Below are 18,051 nucleotides of genomic sequence, written 5' to 3'. Positions count from 1 at the left end.
CAGCCTAAGCTGCTTTGCCATAGCTACCTTCTATCAGCCTAAGCTGCTAGAAACACCTCTTCTACACTATTAAGGGATAAGCCTCCTACACCCACCACGACTGCTGAATGTGTCAAGAGGCAACAGATAAAATGAAACAGCCACTGCACCTTGCAAAACACATGAACTTGTCCAGCTTCTTTTAATTGCAAATCTTCATTGTTTTGCTTCAAAATGTTTTTGTGTGTGTGTGTATTCCGTCTTCAACATTGTTTAAATATTACAGTGTTTATATGTATTTCTATGGATATATATTTGTAGTCATCATATGTATATATGTAGATATATACAGATTTAAACACTAAGCAAACTTAAATATATATGTAAAAAACACGAACATGCAGTCTTATTTTGTTTTATCTGTGGCCTATTTTGTGCGGCCTTTTTTTCTGCAGTCGCCACCGAATGGATGTATGGTGAACATGTGCGCTAATGCCCAGTTAAACACACATACGTGTAGGACTTTTCTCCGGCTCCTTGTGTGCTGCACGAAGTTCTAAGCACTGGTTCCCAGTAGCCTCTCTCCACTGCAGACAGAAGCCTCCTGCTGAGCTCTTTAAACCAGCGGCCCCACCCCTTCCTGTCTCCATTGGCTGCGGCTTCCCCTTGTAGGCGTGGTTTCTTCTTGCCTTCCTTTCACTGGTCGCCCGGGCCCCTCCCTTCCCTCCCTTCCCTCCGGGCTGGTCAGCTTCGTTCTGGGTGCCGCTGCTGCCCTTGCTTCCCATCACTGTGACCGCACAGCCGGGGTTGCAGCGCGAGGAGATTGAGCCAGGCTGGGGGGCGGCATAGGGGCGCGCGGCGTGAGGTCCAGGGGCCCTCAGCATGAGACGGACGACAGCACCTGGAGCCTGGCCTGCCTACCTCTGTGCGATCGGCATCGATACGTGATAAACCCCTCGAGAACGACCTGCAACAAGGATGGCAGCTCAAGGGGACTGCTGTGTGCAGGTAGCACTTAGGTAAGAACGCGAGCTGGGTGTGGGGTTGTGTTAGCGGGACAGTACACAAGCCAGGCAATGGCTGCATAAAAGGGGACCATCTCTGCAGAGGCAGATGACACTGTGACAGTAAGTGTGCGTTCAGGCAGGGTGTGGGTCTGTGTGCCCTTGTCACTCGTCTTTGTCTCTGGTCACAGGATGCTCGTGGTGATGGGCGGGGGTGGGGGATGAAGGGGTGTTGGGGCTGATGCCCCGCAACGACACTGAGGGAGGTGTGCAGTTTTTTTCTTGTGTGTCGGGGAGGTGGGGGGCGGCGGTAGGGTGGCCTCGAGAGCTCACGAAGAGCCTTTGATGCTGTGAGAGGAAGCCGTACACGGCCACTTACGGGTCCGACCCGTCATTTCCATATTGAGTTTGGGGTCATGCCGGTGTCCGTGACATAACGCTTTGTTTTTAATCAGGGGTTTGTGAGCTCTATTGCCCTGGTGCAGTTAGAGGGATTCGCTGTCACTTGCGCCCTGCACCCTGGGGGTCAGGTAGGGGTGGTCTTGTATCAATGGTACCGGCCTTTGTTTGGGCTGCAGTCATTGGCGGATGGACGCAGAGCTCTGTCTAATGCCAGGATCGCTGATCTGTAATGTCATGCAGTTTATTGGTGTAAGCGAAACAGCGATGGGGGGTTACTTCACGGGGGGCTTCTTTTATTGTAGTGAAGGCTTGGCTACGGTATGCTCTGGCACAGGGTCTGCTTTTCTTTTGTCAGGTGGCAGCGGTGAGGTAATCCGGTGCAGCGTGGGCACGTGAATCTTTTTTTGCTGACAGCCATTATCGAACATGTAGGATGTTGGCACCGCCTTTGAATAAAAAGCCCCTCTGTAAACTGGGGGCGTGAGGTCAGCAGAGGATGCGGTTAGAGGTGTGTTGCTAGCTCTGGCGAGGGTAGGCTGGCACAGGGATGCTATGGGGGTGAGGAGGTGAAATGGGGCGAGCACTTGGCACATGCTTTGTTGCAGACAAGGGTTGATCTTGCAGACGGGCCTTTCTTGGGCACAGGCAGGACTTGAAATGACACTGCATATAGCAATCCTTTGTTTCAGGCAGGTTAGGCTGGCAGGAGGGGACGTGGCACTGCAGTGCAGAGGGGATACAGGAAAGAGGCAATGTACTGTCCGCAGGGGTTACAACAAATTCAGAAAGGTCACTCTGACGCAAAAGGTGACTCTATCACGGCGGAAGGGACTGCGACAATATCAGAAGCGGGCACTGCAATGTCAACGAGGAGAGCAATGCCAGAAAGGGAGATCTGGATGGCAAAGGGCAGCATTATTACTGTAAAAATGATCACTTTGATGGCAGAAGAAGAAGCTGCAATGGAAAAGGGTGGGGGGTTCTGACTGACTGCAGATGTGGTTTAGGGAAAGTCGAAGCTCTAGGGTGGGCACGAACCCGGAGGGAGTGTACTGTGAGCACAATAACAGTCCTGGCGCCACGCGAAGGGCACTGCAGCAGCAAAACCAGACTTCTTTGAAGGAATGGGCAGAGAGGGATTAGCCTTTGTTGCAGCTGGGTGAAGTGGGGAGACATGATGGGGGGGGGGGGCACTCAAAGGACAGGGATAGGGGCTGTACAGCGTCCATACAACGTTGGTTTACTCACATACTCTGGTGAAGGCCCAGAACGCATCTGGATGCCCAGTGGACGACGCCTAATCCATCTGCATGTTTATATCTGTGAGCCACCCATCTCCACAGACAACCATTGGTGCTGATGTCTGTGATCCACCCGCCTCCACAGGAATCCATTGGATTATCTGTTTGTTACCCACAATCTTCACAGGGGTCCATGTGGGGTGCTGGCTGTGATCCATGCACCAGCACAGGGATTCATGGGTGCTTCTGGCTGTGACAACCCAATCCCCCATGGTCACATGGTGGGTCTTTGGGCGGTCCTGGCTGTGACCTACTCGTCTGCACAGGGACCTGTTGGTGGCTTTGGGTGGCGCTGGATGTAATCAACCCATCAGCAGAGGGTCCAAGGGTGCTGCTACCTCTAATTTAAGTATTAACCGAGGCACCCATAGGGGATGGCCTCTGCGGTCCATCCATCCTAAAACATGCCCATAGGACTGGGTATCTGCATTTCACTCATGTAACAATGTTGTCGTGTGTGCTGTGGCTCCCGCCCATCTGCTATGAGCAACTGGCCCTTTCGATCCGCTTGTGTGCCCGCAATAAACCTATGACCAGTATGGGTGCTAGTGGCTGAATTCCCACCACCTGCACAGATACCCTTGGGTGCTGGTTCCTGGATTACCAACCCACCATCCAGCACAGACCCCACTGGGGCTTCCGCGTGGTTTACATCCACCTGCAGAACCATACCTTATGAGTGTTAGTGCCCGGTTGCACCACTGGCGTGCCTCCAAGTGTACCAGGTTCCTTGAAGCCACAGTTGCCCAACCTCCCCCTCCCCACCGCCCACCTTCGGTGCCTCCTACACTGTGATGACAAAACCCACGCGCACTGTTTTGGGGAAGCGGCGTGTTTTCTTGATGTGAAATGCTGCAAACAAGGCGCGGAAATCCGGTGTCTCCGTTTCACCAGGCCTCGGCTCCTGTTTCCTTTTCTATGTCTGACATCGCTTATCCTGATTAATATTGATTTTAGTGTTTGTTTTGGTTTTAACTAAAGACAGATTTCCCCCTTGATGCTTTGAAGGGGTGTCTGATTTCTGCTGGCGAGGCAGACCCTTGGCACCCTGCGGCATTATCTGCCCCGGACACACGCGCTGCCTTCGGCCCCTCGTGCTGCTCGTCAGGAGGATGCGAGGCCGCTGAAATGTTGCACTCAGTAAACCCGGCGAAGGACCCGCGATAAGATGCATATCCTGTGCGGTGTCTCTGCTGGAGGAGGGGAGGCGAGGACACAGCGCCGACACTCCACTCGCAGTGAAAGAGCGCGCACTGCGGGCGGGTCTGCGCTTTCTTCCTCCTTCCCTTCCCCCTGTCCACTTCTTTCTCACCCTGTCCTCTAACTTCACCACCTCTTGTTATTCTTCCCTCACTACCATGCGCTCTTCTTTCCCCACATCTTGCCACATACGGCACACATAGCTCGAACATAGCACGCAGCCAGCAGCACCCTGTGAAATCCCTACCGAGCATCTCCTTTCTTCCCTCTCATCTCCAGCTCCCTCCTTTACTTCTATTGCCACTTGCCTCTATCCTCCCATCTTCCATACCTCCTATGGGGCCAGTCATCGTGAAGGCCTCATTGTTTTTTTCTGAAATTTACCAACACTCTCACTTGTTCTACGAGCACATGGTGTGCGCTCCTCCGGCACACTCAGCTGTGCTCGGATATTGGGGTGATGCCCTCGATAAATCGTGGCAGAGGATGTGTGTGGTAGGGCGCACTTCAGTGGACGGTCTTCCTGAGCTACTTGAAATTGATTCGTATCTATTCCAACGCAACATGGTGTCATAAAGGCTGCCTTGTATTCAGAGTGGGGAAAGAAAGAATCATTTATCTTGCTCGTTCTGATACATTTCAAGGAACTAGCAACTAAAAGAGTCCACATATGATATGTGGAATGCCAGGCCACTACGCTGAACTCCTTTGGCATCTCACTGTGTAGCAAGTACACATGTTTGCTGGTTGGGAGTGCTTCTTTGCTTCATTTGTGGCGGGGCTCGTTCTGCATTGACAGTGAATGAGAAATTTAGACCTTCAAGCAATCAAAGAAGCCAACTGGAGAGGCCTTGCTTCTGACACATTGATTCCAATATTACATTTTAAAATGACCAATATGTAGCTTGTCTGGCTATGGGAAGAAACTGATCAGCAAAAACACTGGTCCCGAAAGTGATTATTTATACCTCTCCCTTTATCTTTTTGTTGGTGAAGTCAGTCATCTTTTGTTATGATTTCTGGTGGTGAAAAATACTTATTAGTGTATTTAATGAAGAAACCAGTCACCTAGTCCCTCACTTTCCCAACCCCTTCTCATGTGCACAGGTGGCATTGATCATCTCTTCCCGTGTTTGTTGGTCATACCAAACACCTCTTCCCATATTAACTGGTTGTGCCTGTCACCTTGCTTTATATTTGTTGCTACCATTCGTTTCCTGCTCCTTTCAAAATTGGCTTTCTTCGACCCAACTCTTTCAGCCATTGGCTTGAGACTTTGTCAATCACGTTTTGGCTCAGCCTAATCCAGTACTCATCTCACCAAATACTATTGGTTGTTTGAGTGTATGCCTTCACCTCCTCTTAAGCACTTGCATTGAACTGCATGAAGGAACTACTTTACCAACTATAGCACTAGTCATTTGAACTACATACAAAACCAGAACTGTATTGAAGGTGAGGAAGTCTTTATTACAGTCCAATTTTTGTGTCTTCTCTGGCTTTAATGTGCTAACGCAGCATACCTTTCACAATAAACTCCGACTTCTTGACTTTGCTTTTTTTATTATTGATTTCTTACACACCACAGTCCACGTATCAGAAGCTCCATATCACCAAGTTGGTAACAGGAGTGTTACTATATATAATGCAGCAGGTGGAGTGGCTCCAGGCCCAAGAGTTTGTGGAGCCCACTTCACCCAGGCTATGATTGTCTTTCCTATCCAGCCAGGACCACAAGGGCACATTTTCCTTCGTTGCACGCCACTTGTACTGTAACATATAGGAAAGATAGAAAAGTCATTGAGTAACAAAGACAAGTACACACTTTTGCTAATTGCTAGTGAAGGCTTTTCGAAGATGGTGTATTTCAGCTCTTTTTAGGTCACAGCCTATGAGACAGTGCAGCAGTCTGGTTTGCTAAAGACATCTTGGGGACTCTCAGAAAGCTGACCTAGGAGTGCATTCTCCCCATTGCTTGCCATTGGCATTGTGGTGTGTAACTCACATTTTATTGTTTTCCATTTGTTGGCTTTATTTGGTTTAGGCTGTCCAACTTGAGTTTGTACCTTCCCTTGCCCAAACCTTATGTACAGTATCCTTCGAGTGCTCCCTTTCTGTAATTAGGTCTGTAATCTTGTTCTTATCTTATTGCATTTGCTGTGCATTCAAAGATCGAGGTCAAATGTCAGATACTATCTTCCAAGAGTGCTTGTTTACTTTTCCTTCTCTGTTACAAAGTGAGAGGATTTATATGACACTCTTGCTGGGTACTGGGAGTAGAAAACTGTTTTTTTTTCTAGCACACAACAACATTTAAATGAACTGTGTAAGTATTTCAGAACATGCCAGAATTAGGAACACAAATAAAGCATATTTCTGTTATTTCTGAAGTGTGTTAAAAATACTTTATTATGAGCCAGACAAATCATTACACTAGGTGATGCCATTTCCACTCATTTTCACCAGGGCAGTGTATAGTTTTATTAGTAAAACTATATGTCTGTGCAAATGTAATGGTCATTTGAATTAAAAAATGTATTGTCTACAATGGCAGTGTGCTACCACACCATGAATACTCCACTCCACTCTACACCACTCTACTCTACTCTGAACCACTCCACACCACTGCACTCTACTCTGCACCACCTCACTTTATACAACTCCACACCACTGAACTCTGCACCACTCCACTCTACACTACTTCAGGCTCCACCTCTACAGTCGAGGCCATACTGATTTACCCTGCACAATTCCACTCTATGCCACTCTGCAACACTGCACTCTATGCCAATCCACTGTATGGCACTCTAATCTACTCTGCACCAGTACATTTTTCCACTGCACTCTGCGCCACTACATTCTATGCCACTCTATCCCACTGCATTCTACCTTGCACCACTCCATTCTGCGCAATTTCACTCTACTCTGAAACAATCTACTTTACACCATTGCACTTTAAGCCATTGTACTCCACTCTGTGCCACTCCATGCCACTGTACTCCATACCACTCTACTCTTGTCCACTGCACTCTATGCCAACATACTCTACACAACTGTACTGTGTCACTCCTCTATATGCCACTGCACTCTATTTTGCATAACCATGCTCTATGCCACCATTCTCTATGTCACTCTACTCCATTCTACACCACTGCACTCTGATATGCTACTCTGCAACACTGCACTTTCCACCACTGAACTCTACCCCACTTTACTCTGCATTACTCCACTCTACGCTATTCCAGTCTATGCCACTGCACTCTATGACACTATACTCTACTCTGTGATACTGCACTCTGTACCACTCTAAGCCATTGCACTCTATGTCACTCAGCTCTACTCAGTGCCACTGCCCTGCAAGATGTACTTAACAATACAGTTCCTTGAAGTTGATAACTCCACCTGGGGCTATCACGGCATAGTGAACAACAAAACCAAAAGTTCAGGCTGGCCTCGGTGTTGCGGGCCAGCTGTGGTGTCTGGAAGAGTCACTAACAGTACCTTGGATTCGCAGGGCGTTGTGATCCTCGCTGGGAGCTCCGGAGAGCGGCGTCGCTGGCGTCGGTTCCAGAGTCGGTGCAGGAGTCATCGGGCCCTTGAAGTCATGCACCTCGGGGATCAAACTCCGGGCTGGTGGGGATGGCGTCAGGGCTGCAGTGCGAAGCGGGATGATGCGACGTGCAGTGCCCACAGGTCACGGTGCAGGCAACGGCTCGGTGACGGCATCCAGCGGCGTCAGTGAGACCAGGGCTGCGGTGTGAAGTGGGGCGGTGCAATGCGCTGTGTCCACAGGTCATGGTGCAGGCAGCGCCGTCATCATTGCGGAAGCACTGTCATCTGTAGGCCCAAGCCAGCGGTGCAGGACGGGGCGGTGCTTCGTGACCCTCACTAGTGGTGTCCACAGGCCACGGTGCAGGCAAGGATGCCTGGTGACAACACTGGAGCTGATGGTGCTGGCGTCGGTGGACCGGGGCTGTGGCGCGGGACGGGACGGTGCTTCGTGCTCCTCACGAGCGGTGTCCACAGGCCACGGTGCAGGTAGCGGTGCCGGTGTCAGCAGGAGCGACGTTGTCGGGGATGCCCAGGCTGCGGTGTGAGCAGGTGACGCCGGAGTGCTTGGCCCACAGGTCGCGGTGCAAGCAGTGGCTCGGTGAAGTCGTCCGATGATGGCGTCGGTGAGACCAGGGTCGCGGTGTGAAGCTGGGCAATGCAACTCCGTGCGGTGTCAGCAGGTCACGGTGCAGGCCAGCGGCGTCGTTGCCGGCGTCGCAGTGGTTTCTCCTCTTGGGCAGCACAAAACACGCAGTTCCCAGTGCTGCAGGTCGAGGAGACTGAAGTCTTTGGTGTCCCTGAGACTTCCAACACGAGGCAAGCTCTACTCCAAGCCCTTGGAGAATTTTCTCAAGCAGGACACACAGCAAAGTTCACCCTTTGCACTCTTTTCAGGCAGAAGCAGCAACTGCAGGCAAGTCAAGCAAAGCAACACAGCAAAGGGACAGTACTCCTCCTTCAGCTCTTCAGCTCTTCTCCTGGGCAGAGGTTCCTCTTGATTCCAGAAAGATTCTAAAAGTCTGGGGTTTTGGGTCTGCTTCTTATACCCAGTTCTGCCTTTGAAGTTTTCAAACTTCAAAGCAAAGTCTCAAGTGTTTGCAAGATCCTTCCTTGTCCAGGCCAGGCCCCAGACACTCACCAGGGGGTCGGAGACGGCATTGTGTGAGGGCAGGCACAGTCCTTTCAGGTGTGAGTGACCACTCCTCCCCTCCCCTCCAGTACAGATGGCTAATCAAGATATGCAGGCTACACCCCAGCCCCCTTTGTGTCACTGTCTAGAGGAGAGGTGTGAACAGGCCAACTGTCAAACTGACCCAGACAGGGAATCCACAAACAGGCAGAGTCACAGAATGGATTTAGCAAGAAAATGCCTACTTTCTAAAAGTGGCATTTTCAAACTTACAATCTTAAAATCAACTTTACTAAAAGATGTATTTTTAAATTGTGAGCTCAGAGACCCCAAACTCCACATGTCCATCCGCTCCCAAAGGGAATCTACACTTTAATCAGATTTAAAGGAAGCCCCCAGGTTAACCTATGAGAGGGACAGGCCTTGCAACAGTGAAAAACGAATTTAGCAATATTTCACTGTCAGGACATATAAAACACATTAGTATATGTCCTACCTTAACCGTACACTGCACCCTGCCCTTGGGGCTACCTAGGGCCTACCTTAGGGGTGCCTTACATGTTAGAAAAGGGAATGTTTAGGCCTGGCAAGTGGGTACACTTGCCATGTCGAAGTTACAGTGAAAACTGCACACACAGACACTGCAGTGGCAGGTCTGAGACATGATTACAGAGCTACTTATGTGGGTGGCACAACCAGTACTGCGGGCCCACTAGTAGCATTTGATTTACAGGCCCTGGGCACCTCTAGTGCACTTTACTAGGGACTTACCAGTAAATCAAATATGCCAATCATGGATAAATCAATCAACAGTAAAATTTCTATAGGGATCAGTTGCACTTTAGCACTGATTAGCAGTGGTAAAGTGCGAAGAGACAATAAACCAGCACAAACAGACCTGAAAAAATAGGAGGAAGAAGACAAAAGGTTTGGGGATAACCCTGCAAAAAGGGCCATTTCCAACATACACCACTCCATTCTGTACCACTCTGTGCCACTGCACTCTATGCCGATGCAGTCTGTGCCACTCTACTCTGTGTTGCTCTGTTCTGTGCCACTCTATTTGGAGCCACTCCACTCGGCACCACTGCACTCTACTATGCACCACTCTAATCTACGCCCCTGCATTCTACGATGCAGAATTGTATGCTGCTGAATTCAATGACACTGCATTCAGTGCACTGCACTACACCCCACTGTACTCTGCAACACTCTATGGCAGTGATTCCCAACCTGTGGTTCGGGACCCCTGGGGGTCCGCAAAGCCTCCTCATGAGGTCCCCAACTGCTTAGAAAATTAAATAATATTAAAGATTAGGTCCGTAGCTTTCAGTAATGACTCAGTGGGGAGGTCCCCGGATTCCAAAGATGATTCAGTGGGGGTCCCCGGGTTCCATTAATGATAAAGTGGGGGGTCCACAGAAGTCAAAAGGTTGGGAACCACTACTCTATGGCAATGCACAATATACCAGTTCACTCTACTCTATGCTACTCTACACAACTCTACACTTTGCCACTCTAATACATGATGCTCTGCCACTCCGCTCTACAACACTCTATTCCAGTTTTTGTCATTGCGCTCTATTACACTCCAGTCTACTCTTCTCCACGCCACTAACTTTTAGCCATGCCGGATAGCAGCCACACTGGTGTACAACATGGTTAAAACACACTTGAAAACCAAATAGCTAGTGCATAGGTGAGACCTATTGGCTTTGCCAATGCTTGTAATATTAGTGGGGTCTGCTGATGGCTCGTGCTGGACTTGTCAGGTATACGGTACCCAGGGTGTACCTCTTGTGGCTTTTTGGCTAAAAGCAGACAGGATGATGATACTTTGTGGTATGTCCTCGCCAGGCCAATAGCTGAATGGTCCTCAAATGGCAGTCTTCCTTCTAGGTCACACACATCTGTCCCCTGGGACACACTCAAGTATGGACGCGGGGCTATAGGATGGGGGAACAAGCCCCAGCCGATCACTGTTCATTACTAGTCATCGTTCACAGAGGAAGAAAGAGCCAACAGTGCACGCCAGGGACATTACATGAACACATGGGCGCCAGGCACTTGTAACGGTTCTTCTGCGTGCCCAGGCGATGTGTGAGACTGGGGATAGGGTCAAAGGTCACATCTTTCTAGCAGCTGCACAGATGTATTTTCAGGAGGCAGCAGCTCCTGGCTGTAAAGGTGTTTTGCCCAGGTGTGACTCGGAAGAGGATCATTGTCGGAGCAGAGTCTAGAAGGGACACTGTTTCTGAGACACACTCTATCCCTACTGCACACAGACTTCAGAGAAGCAGCACGTCCCAGAAAACGCAGAAAGCAATATTGTTGAAGATTTGGCTGACCTTTTTGGATCTTCCATTTTCATCTTTGAACTGGTGCACTTCGAGGCCTAGGTGGTTGCACCTGGACTCGCTATTGGCTAGTAGACACTATGGGCCAGATGTAGGAAACGATTTGCGACTCGCAAACGGCAAAACTTGCCGTTTGCGAGTCGCAAATGTGAGTTTCCTATGCAGAAATGCATTTTGCGAGTCGGGACCGACTCGCAAAATGCATTTCCGACTCGCAAATAGGAAGGGGTGTTCCCTTCCTATTTGCGACTCGCAGTGGGATGCAATTCCATTTGCGACCGCGTACGCGGTCGCAAATGGAGTCGCAGTTACCATCCACTTGAAGTGGATGGTAACCCACTCGCAAAAGTCGGTGTCTGAGACACCGTACTGCATAACATTTTGCGAGTTGCAAATAGCGAGTCGCTATGACTCGCTATTTGCAAGTCGCAAAATGTTTCTTTTCTACATCTGGCCCCATGTTCGCCGCCCCCCGCCTTATTCACGTGCACCCGCTGCCAGGTTTTACCTCTGCAGTTCAATGAAAGGAACTGTTTGTTGTAAGTTGACAAGTGCAAGTTTTGCAGTGGCTTACTCAGTAACGTGCTATAAAGTGTTAAACCACTGCAAGATCTCCTTATCTTTTACAAGTGCTGCTCGATTAACAAAACAAGGATTGAGTAAACTGCTTCTGGTAACTTGGGACACTTTTGGAACCACTTTCTATAGGTGTGCACAGTGAGCCAGTCATCTCAAGATTGTCATTGCAATGACTACAGCTGCTCGTGTTTCTGCTTATTTTCATGGTTGGCAAACCGACTGTCAAACAAATACCTTTGGTGTTGAAAATAAGGGGAAATGTTTACTTCTATTTTTATTGCTAAAACCCCTAATGCTTGCATATCCTACCAGAGGCCTGCTCTTTTATCGAAACCCCTTGGGTAACTCAGAGATCTCCATGCCCCCACAATACGACAGAGGTCCTAGTTGTATGATAATGGGAGATATAAAGCTAGCTCAGTTATTGAGAATAAGTAAATGCGAACTGTTCCTCATTTTCATTGTTTTCTTTGCATTTTGTGAGTTTTCCCAGAGTTTTCATGAAGAATGAGTAAGTTGCATTGAATATTTAACAGCACAAACCAGAGTGGATTTACCCAAATATCCGATGCCAGCAATTTTCCTCCGTACAAGTACCCACTTTTTGAATCGTCCGCAATGTTGTTCTTAACAATCGGTTGTGACACTGCTCAGAATTTGGCCTATTCTAAAGAGTTAATTGGGGGGCGGGGGAGGAGGGGGGCGCTGGCGCGGACCCTTGAAGGCATTAGAGTTTTGGGCACTAAAGGACGAACACCCTTCTGGCAGAGGGTTTCAGAGCTTGGCTGAGAGTAAGAAGAAGCATCTCTCATGGTGACACATGCACACGGAATGGACTGCAGAACAGTGTGAGGCTTGACATGTGACAGCCTCTACCCCACCCCCAAAGTGTCTTTTTCAGTCACTGGCTAGACCTGTGACTAGCCCAGTTACAGCCAGCCCTCGGCCTGAGGGAGGCACTAGCCTATTGGCCTGACATGTGACTGATACCGCCCCATCCCCAGAGGGAATTTCAAAGGTACTGCCTTGTCTGGAAATCTTCCTGTTCCCCTACAGGGCAGACCGCATCTGGGGTAGCAGCCGGCCAAAAGTCAGTGGCCTTAGATAGATGACATCTGCGACAAGCACTTCCGGAGTTTCCATTCCCTGTGTCTGTGCAGCACTGCCAGCATCGTGCAATGATAAGCTGTCTCTCTGTCAGGTCAAGGATGAGAGCCGGTGCTGGAATGGAACAGCATGGGAACAGCTCATGCTTCGGTACTTCACAAATATAGAAAGTTGTCAAATCTCCAACCCACTTTCAAAGGACTTCTGCACTAAACTAGCGACACATTATTCAATCTTATCTAACAACCAAGGGGAAGAACTGTTCCTCTAAGGTGTAACCAAAAACAATCACAGGAGAAAAACAAGCATTTTCAATGCAACGGGTCTCGTATTTGCTCGAGTTAGAGCTATTAGCGTTGTAAAGCAAAAAAAAACACAGCGCGATCTCGCTATGTAAAATGCAGCGCGATTGCGCTGCTTGTAAAATAAACAGATAAAGTAGTCCGGACTCCAGGCTGAAAACATCAAGCTTCGTATGTTTTTGGTACTTTACCGGTGCTGGGAAAAGGCATGACGTATGCATCCCTTTCACAAATGAAAGCAAGCAGCTTTTAAAAGGCAAGCCCACGACCAATGTAAGTGACTGACGTGGCATGGGCGTGGTTTCAAGCCCAAAGAGATATTACAAAATGGACGGAGCACTTTGTGCTGGCCCATAACAATGTCCATCTATTTAATTTTTTTCAAGAAATTACCACCTCAGCATTTGAAGACGTGGTAAGCGCCAGCAACCCAATTGGCTGCCCATCAGACCCCATTACATCACAAATTATGGAGAGAGAAGCATTTTCCCAAATCTCAGAATTCATAGAAGAAATCAACTACTCTCAGACTGACAAAAAGGATTCTGTCCCGGAAGGGTGCGGAATCAACCCTAATTGCAATTTGGGATGACCCAAAAATACCGTCAACAAAAATGGTAAAGCTGCATTATTACTTCTAGGCCGATCATCAGGTTTTGACACAATAGACCTCAATACCATAAGTTTTAGACTCAAAGCGATTGGAATAGATGGAATGACTCTTATTTGGATTTCCTCTTAGCTAAACAGCAGGTCATCCTCTTTTTAAATAAAATCCTTACTGCATTAAACAGGATCTGTCATTCCACCTTTACTTTTCAACATATACAGAAAATCACTACTAGACCTTCAGAACAGTTTTGAACTCGCCTGCTACAACTATGGAGATGACACAAATTGGAAAAGTCTAGGTAGGCAGAAATCCCTCACTCGTCACAGAGTGAGATGTAGTCAGTGAGACTGCTAACCACACTCCACTCTGTTACGAGGTGTCAGCGATTGACACTCTGCCCTGGGTACTTCCAGGACATAGAACTGAAGTACCCAGGTCCGAGGCAATCTGTGACGCTCCCCCTCATCACAAGGGGAGCCTTGAGGTGCTTTGCCAGACTGAAGACATCACACCCACAGGAGCTGTGACTTCTTCAGCCCGGCAAAGTTCAGCTCAGGCAGCCAGGAGCCTGCGCAAATAGCGCATGTCTAGCTCCTGGCTGCCTGACCTGAAAATAAAGAATATCTGTCAGTCTGACCTTTGCTCAGCCTAGGTATTTAGAGATCCAATCCAGAGGGAAAAAACTTCCACAGAAAAAAAAGTTTTTTTGTTAGAAAAACCCTCACCCACCAGAGTTACCCCTTGGTGGCATGCTTCATCATTGGGGTTTCTTCCCGTTCGGCTGCAGAATGAGGTGTGCTGCGACCGACAGAATATGTGGGAGCACTATTGGTATCAGCGATGCGGATGTTAGAAAAGGATAGGAGTGGTGGGGTCTTGGTAAATTAAAAATACCCCCCTCTGGATGATATTACTAGTTTAATATGTCTCACAGGGGTGGTATGATTAAAAAGGGGTGACAGGAGGGTGGGTATATTATGTACCTGCTCCTTAGTGGTTTACATGTTTAGGAGTTTACCCCTAAACTCCTCTTCAGGACCAAAGTGATCTCCCTAGTACAGTCCTTGTGCGCCTTACACTAATAGAAGTACTTTTACCATTTACTGTGGTAAGGTGATATATACCAATTAAATTAAATTAAATAAATACTACCCATCAGTGTCAATGCTCTGCTGGGCAAATTTTCAGTGTTTATGCTAATCTCATCATAGGTCCTCCGGGAGGAGGGTGCTTATAGTCACACGTTCCTCAAAGCGACACTCCTGCCTTAAAACCTACTCCTCACCTCGCTGTGGCCCGAAATAAGGTTTGCTCAGCCTGACAGACACTATGCTTTTGGGGCAAAAGGTGAGGGAGCATGGCCCTTCAGCACATTGGAAAGTGCCGCTGCTGGAACCAGGTTAACCTACAAACACACCACCATTGCATCTGCACCAAAAATACATAACAAAATGATGAATACAAATAATAGAGATGGTCCACTCTAAAACGTACCTGACACACCTAAAAGAACAGCAGTCAGAACATACCACAAAAAACATTACCTCCTGATGGCAAAAAGCCAAGTTCAAAGTCCTAGAGAATAGAAATAAAGTTTGATATTAGTAACCTATTGAAGAATGAAAGGTTCAGCACCACTGCCATCCAAAAAGAAGCAACAACATATAGCACCTGCGCACCCGGTGACAACCATCAGCCCCGACTTCTACAGTTTCTAGATCTTTACGCCCTCATATTGCATGAATTCTCTCATGGCCTGGCCCGCGGTATATTCCTAAAACCGTGGCTGATAATTCATTTTGAATTAAGTTGATTGTTCTCTCTCCTTTTCGTTTTAATGATACTCGCTTTACCCTTCCTGCTCTGCATGCCTTACTGTCTCTGAGTCAAGGCTTCTTTGTTGCATGTCTCTCTGCCTTACTCTCTACTATATTGCAGCAAACCTGACTTACTTCGCCTCATAAATCACAAGCTCTCCTTCTCTGTAACCTTTCCTTGCAGTCTAACAATATCTAACTTTCTGTAGCCTATCAACTGATCCCACTTTTAATTTGCAGGAACTCACATTACTGATCACACCTAACTCTCATTGACTTAATCTACCACAAATAAGCTTGAAATACATTGATCAGTTTCCTAAGAGCACAAGACTAATCACTATAACCAAAAATAACCAACATTGATTAATAACTACCAGATTAGCAACTAAACTTGGGTTTCATAGTAGCATGCCACCCACCATAAAGTGCTTCAATCAGTCAGAATTAATATAGTAATAATACAAAATATCAATAATTAAAAAGTAAATAATAATTAATAATAATAATAATAATAATAATTGATATACGCTATATTAAAAAGCCGCGGTGAGTTCCATCCAGGAGTGGATTGACCTCTATGCTTTTCAGGAGATTTCCCAACAGCCTGGAGCCTCTGAGGAATCTGCAGGGCTGGGTAAGAGCCGGGCCCACCAAACGTCTTTCCTGGGGAAGCTTCTCCTTCTTGTCTCGCCTACACAGTGCTTCACTGCAGCATTGTGCCAGCTTGGAACGGGCGCCCATTTTAGACCGTCTCGTCCTACAATGAGGGGCTGGACAGCACCTTTTCTGTGGAAACAAAGACCATGTGTTTGACTCTTTGAGGGCGCCCTCGGTCAGATGTGAGAGTCTAACTGACCCTCTCGTGTAGGGGCATATTATCTGGGCGGCAGCAGAAGGGAAGAATATTTAAGATAAACGGGCCAAAATCCTCCCTAAGAATTAATACGCACCTAATTAATTGCGTGGATGAAAGTGGGAGAACACAGGGAATGTTTATTTCAATATTTGAGAGGCGAATTCTCAAAATACAGAGAAATACTAGATCGGGATGGGCGAAAATAAAATGAAAGCTATTAAAATGTAACTGATGCAAATAAAAGAAGGTTGACTTAAAGTCAGCTTGTTTTTAAAGACAGTCGTCAAGGCCGAATAACTGAGGAGGCCAGAATCCAGGGAATATGCGAACCCGGTGCTGCAAACGACGGACCCTCTGTGGAAAGCAATGCCCCCCAAGCTATGGGGTTGGGCTTGGAGTCTGCCATTCTAGGGGCGGAATGCCAGGGGCAGATGGGTTCAGTCAGGTCAGTCTGAACGAGGAACCCCCTTCTGGCACAGTGATCCAGCCTTAATAAGCATCTCAACAGCGTGGCAGGCTCAGCGGGGATTTGCAATGAGGTGGATGGAGTCCTACATGCAGATTGGACAGGCGCTCTGCCCACATATTAAAGCGCCTTTGCACAGGGAACCTTCTGTAAAGCGCAGCTACTGAAATTTTTTGTTCCCCAGATGTGGTTATTGAAACATTCAGAACATCTCACATGATGTGATGTCATCAAAAATGTTGAAGTCTATCGCCTATCGTTTTGTTTGAATTACTTTCTGTTGATTTGGCAGCAGCCCGGCTCATAGTAGTGATGTCATTCAGGACATCCAATGAGATGTCTGGAGTAATTTAAGGATATGCATTTGAGGCTATGCGGTCCCTTAGGCCTATGCTAACTGACTTATGTGTGTTTGCGGTTATGCCCCAATGCAACTTTAACCAAAGTTTATTTACTTATACGTTAGATGTGTATTCTCAGTTCAGGGAATATAGGCACTGAAGAGATTATTTTCCAGAGACTCCATAGCTCACAACTTGTGATGTGGTATCATTTAGAAGGAGAGACTCAACTGTTAAAACAAAAGTTAAGTTTTAAAGGCAAAGGTTTAGTAGCAAGCATGCAAAATAGACACAAACGGGTAGTTCTTGACTGGTTCACCTAGTTGATATAAAATCGCTCACAAGTAGTGGAAATTGGGAGCTCCATCTCCAAACAAATCAGCCTTCAACAAGGGAATCCTCAAGACTCTCTATGACCAGTCCTGTTTAATTGCTATCTCAGGTCACGGTGTGAGACCTTTAGAAGCTTTGGATCCACTTCCACCTGGAAACTGATGATACCCAGATCTACCAGAAGGTCTAATCCTCGGATGGCATCTTCCTTCTCTCTAACACCCTTGTGGGAAATCAACGGTGGATGTAAACTCACCACCTTGAACTTCACCCTGCGAAAAAAATCTACTTTTTTTTAACTAAATCCAACCTACCTGTACAAAAGGTTAGACTCCCTCTTTCCTATTGAGTTCCCAGCCCCATTGTTCAGAATGCCATGCCACTTGGCTTCACCCTTGGCACGCAGCTTAGCCTCCAAAGTAAAAATTACAGCCATAGTAAGAGTGCTCATTTACACTTCAGGCTGCTCTGGAGGTTCAAGCAGCTTTATCCGGAACATGTCTTACAATCAGTTTTTGTCGAGTGTGCAAGTGGTTTGACCTGTTGTAAGAATTTTGGGCTGTTAACCACACCCACCGCACGGCCATCACTTTGACTCATTCGAGGCTTGCCTTTCCAAAATCCTTTGTTATCATTGGGAAATGTTTTATGTTTGTCCCTCCTTGGACGGTTTTGTTACCGCCTTGCAGACAGCCCCTGTTACATGGATA

The 18,051-nt window shown here is 47.6% G+C and overlaps 1 protein-coding gene across 3 annotated transcripts in view; it reads left to right on the top strand.

Moving 5' to 3' along the window:
- Window positions 1-725: 725 nt before the first annotated feature.
- The window catches only part of KIF21B (kinesin family member 21B), a 357,661-nt gene continuing 340,335 nt past the window's right edge, over window positions 726-18,051 (top strand). For all 3 annotated transcript variants that reach the window (XM_069238888.1, XM_069238887.1, XM_069238886.1), the window contains exon 1: window positions 726-998. In XM_069238888.1, the coding sequence (XP_069094989.1) occupies window positions 958-998 (41 nt within the window). In that variant the 5' untranslated portion in view covers window positions 726-957. The remainder of the gene's footprint in view (window positions 999-18,051) is intronic.

The sequence above is a fragment of the Pleurodeles waltl genome, chromosome 6 (assembly GCF_031143425.1).
Source record: "Pleurodeles waltl isolate 20211129_DDA chromosome 6, aPleWal1.hap1.20221129, whole genome shotgun sequence".
Lineage (NCBI taxonomy): Eukaryota > Metazoa > Chordata > Amphibia > Caudata > Salamandridae > Pleurodeles > Pleurodeles waltl.
The sequence above is the reverse complement of the archived record's forward strand: the minus strand, read 5'-3'. Positions and strand labels throughout refer to the sequence as shown.